General features: G+C 57.8%; 2 protein-coding genes across 2 annotated transcripts; both read left to right on the top strand.

Annotated features, from left to right (window-relative positions):
• Positions 1 to 832: 832 nt before the first annotated feature.
• P884DRAFT_330272 (uncharacterized protein) lies at positions 833 to 2324 on the top strand. The gene is made up of 3 exons (XM_069445676.1): positions 833 to 950; positions 1108 to 1715; positions 1899 to 2324. Exons 1-3 carry the CDS (start codon positions 897 to 899, stop codon positions 2185 to 2187), a joined length of 951 nt encoding a protein of 316 aa, XP_069296734.1. The 5' UTR covers positions 833 to 896; the 3' UTR covers positions 2188 to 2324.
• Positions 2325 to 2916: 592 nt separating this feature from the next.
• Positions 2917 to 3474, top strand: P884DRAFT_300440 (uncharacterized protein; the record flags this gene model as incomplete). The annotated part of the gene is made up of 1 exon (XM_069444765.1): positions 2917 to 3474. A coding segment is annotated over one exon (558 nt), but the record flags the coding sequence as incomplete, so codon positions are not given.
• Positions 3475 to 3518: the final 44 nt, after the last annotated feature.

Raw genomic sequence — 3518 nt, 5'->3', positions numbered from 1 at the left:
GGGGGGGGCTCCTTGCGTTGTCCGGACAGAAATCGTGCCATGTACGGATTCATTGGACTCGGTATACGTACATAACTTAGTAGGTACGGATATGCTGACAAACAATACAGTGTACCAAGGACGCATATCAACATGCCGAATGTGGTAATTACAATCAGCGCAGCATCAGGTCCCTGGATACTAGTGTAGTAACTTAATCTCTCTCGAAGTAGTGTCTGGCGTATGCAGTCGACTTGAGGATTCGGTCGCCATACGGAGGAATAATACTTTATACCTATGTAGCCACACAGCGCGCGAGGCATCATGGAACGTGAATTTCATTCTGACAAGGGACAAGTGGTCGGTTGCGCCGCCCGGTGTGTCAACAGGTGGACGGGTGGCGTGGTAGTTAATGCTTTGTCTCGGGTAGAGTGGAAAATGGCCTCCTCCCGCTTCTCCCCTATCCCCCTCTAAAGTGGACCGACAAGGGAGCCCGCGGTGAAAAGCTCCCGAAGGACTCCGCGATTGCAGCGCGTCCCTTGTCAAGTACACTAGTGTATTTGGTATGTTGGGTCGCTGCAGGCTTTGGATGGAGCGGGGCAGGTATCCCCGGACCTCCGCAGAATCTGATTTGCTACCGGAAGGGCAACACGGCGAACACGGCGATGTGCCGTCCATACTAGTACATCGTACGGTGCCAGTGTACAACAGTACTGCGGTAGCGTAGTGTTTTGTAAGTACTATTACTATGCAAGTAACCCGTAGTGTGAAAACAAGCTTAATAAATCTTGATCCCGCTGCAGTCGAGACCCGGCGTTCTGGTTCTCAATAACTAGTATACCCCATTATACCTTTGCCGCAGCTTCGGTGTCAGCATTTAAAATCCAGAGCAAACCAAGTAATCACTCCAACCAAAAATGGGGTCTGTTGAGCCGAACGCGGCTAGAGTCGCCATTGTTACCGGTGGGACGGTTGGTCGAACCCCCTTGCTCTCCCTCTTTGCCCCCCCATCTCCCCCCCTCTTCCTCCCCTTTTCCTTCCTCTTTTCCGCCAGGCTTGCTTCGCCGTGCATTCCCCAGGGACCACCAGAGCTGACAAAGGCGTCGATTAAAAAAAAAACGTCCAAAGAGCGGCATTGGGCTCCTCCTTTCCCGGCATCTGCATGCAAAAGGCTGGCGTGTTGCCCTCGTCGGGCGACGGGCGGACGTGGGCGCCCCGAAGGCGGCGCTTCTTGACCGCTCGGGCGAGACGGCAGTGTTCGAGCAGTGCGACGTGTCCTCGTACTCGTCCCAGGCGGCCATGTTCAGGTCGGTATGGGCCAGATGGGGGCGGCTGGACCTGCTGATCGCCAACGCCGGCAACGTCGACAACGGGTCGTGGTACAACTTCGGCGGCCGCGGCGCCGACGTCGACGACCTGCCGCCCGAGCCCGACAGCAGCTGCACCGACACGCACCTCAAGGGCGTCATGTACGGCACCCGGCTGGCGACGCACTTCATGCGGCACAACAAGCCCTCGCCCGGCGGCAAGATCATCGCCACCAGCAGCATCCTCGGCCTCCATCCCTGCCCGACCTTCCCCGAGTACGGGGCGGCCGAGGCGGGCGTCATCCAATGGGTCCGCGTCAGCGCGCCGCTGCTCAAGCTCAAGGAGAACATCACCATCAACGCCGTCATGATGGGGCCCGTCATCACCCCCGTCATGCCCGGCTTTGCCAAGGCCTTCCTGCCCGAGGAGTGAGTGAACCCCGCCTCCCCCCTCCTCTCCTTTTCCAACAATTTTTCTTTCTTTTCTTTTCTTTTCTTTTTTTGTTTTGTTTTTCATTTTGTGACATTTGTTCTACATTTAATTTTCTCCTTTTGAACCAGTTGCTGACCCGCCGGGCCTCTCTCTCTCTGCGCCTGTGTCCTTAATTACAGGCTTGTCCTCCCCAGCACCATCCTCGAGGCGTATGACGTCTTCATCGACGATGCCGAGAACCAGCGGACGGGTGAGACGGTCGAGACGGCGCACGACCGGCTTTTCTGGCACGAGATGCCGGAGCTCAAGGCCGGGAAGCTCAATGTGCGCAACATGGCCGTCTACGAGCCGTGGTTTGCCGCCATGCACGGCGAGAAGAGCGGGCTCGAGAACGCGCTACAGGGGCCGCCCGAGGGGAATGCCGAGGATGCTGGTCGCGCCGAGGAGTTGGCAGTGGGCATGAGGTAAGAATGAGAGTGAGTGCTGTTGCGCATTGCTCCCGCGAATGGGGGTTTCGATTACCCGAGTAGAGTACGGACTACAGAACAGTTGTATCGGGCCCTGCACTCCAATGAGCCTAGTCTGGTCAAGCTCTCGATTCACACCAATCCGCGGCTCCATGGGGCCTAGTTAGTGTAACGGTGGGAACTTACGACATTATGACCACGACTTGGGGGGGGGGAAACCACCAGCATGGGATGGATTCAGGGGGGGGACCTCGCAGGATACAACCCACACACCGCACATAGCCCAGTACACGTACTGTACGGACGTACATACACTACCTAGGTACTCCGTACCTCATCACTCTCTCGGTAAGCAAGGGTTCGAGCAATGGCCGTACAACCCGGCAGTCCGGCAGTCCAAGACCCTCACATAAAAAGCAACGGGGCGCTCTTGATTAGTGTAGCTGCATGAACTTGTGTATGTATGTATTGTAATCCGTACATACATGCAGTAGTGTAGGATGTGCGCGCCTTGCCTAGCTACCTGCCTACGTAATAGGTATTGATTATCAACTTAGCGACACTTATTAGTTATTCAGCTTTGCAGCTTGCCTATAATTACATAAAAGATTGCGGTCGCCCCTGTCACTGACGGCTCAAGTACGTGGCGTTGCGTTGCGTTGCGTTGACTGTAATCCCAAGCAGTTTCTCTCTTCCCCGACTCGAAAAGAAGAGACACGGGTTGGCTTCCATGTCCGACGTCAAGATCATCGCGGTGACGGGCGCCACCGGCGCGCAGGGCGGCGGGGTCGTCAACGTCTTGAAGAAGACGCCCGGCTGGCGGGTCCGGGCCATCACGCGCAAGCCGGAGAGCGAGGCGGCCAAGAAGCTGGCGGCCGGCGGGCTCGTCGAGGTGGTCCGCGCCGACTTCGACGACGAGGAGTCGCTGGTGCGGGCCTTCGAGGGCGCCGCCGCCGTCTTCGCCGTCACCAACTGGTGGGAGGCCCTCTTCTCGGGCAAGGGCAAGTCGCAGTGGGACGCCGGCGAGATCGAGGAGCGCCACGGCATGAACCTCGCCCGCGCCGCCGCCCGCACCCCCACCCTCGAGCACTACCTCTGGTCCACCCAGCCGAGCGGGAAGCGCCGCTTCCCGGGCCGCCTCGAGACCCCGCACATGGACTACAAGGCCAACGTCGACGACCGCATCAGGGCCGAGCTGCCCGACCTGGCCCGCAAGACCACCTACCTCTACTTTGGTTACTATCCCCAGAACATGGCGTACTTTCCGCTGCTCAAGCCCTTTCAATTGGTCAGTCAGTTCTTCCTCTCTCTCTCTCTCTCTCTTTTTTTTTT

Source organism: Thermothelomyces heterothallicus, assembly GCF_042370625.1.
Source record: "Thermothelomyces heterothallicus CBS 202.75 unplaced genomic scaffold P884_scaffold_14, whole genome shotgun sequence".
In the NCBI taxonomy this organism is placed as follows: domain Eukaryota; kingdom Fungi; phylum Ascomycota; class Sordariomycetes; order Sordariales; family Chaetomiaceae; genus Thermothelomyces; species Thermothelomyces heterothallicus.
This window is presented reverse-complemented; position numbering and strand designations above follow the sequence as displayed.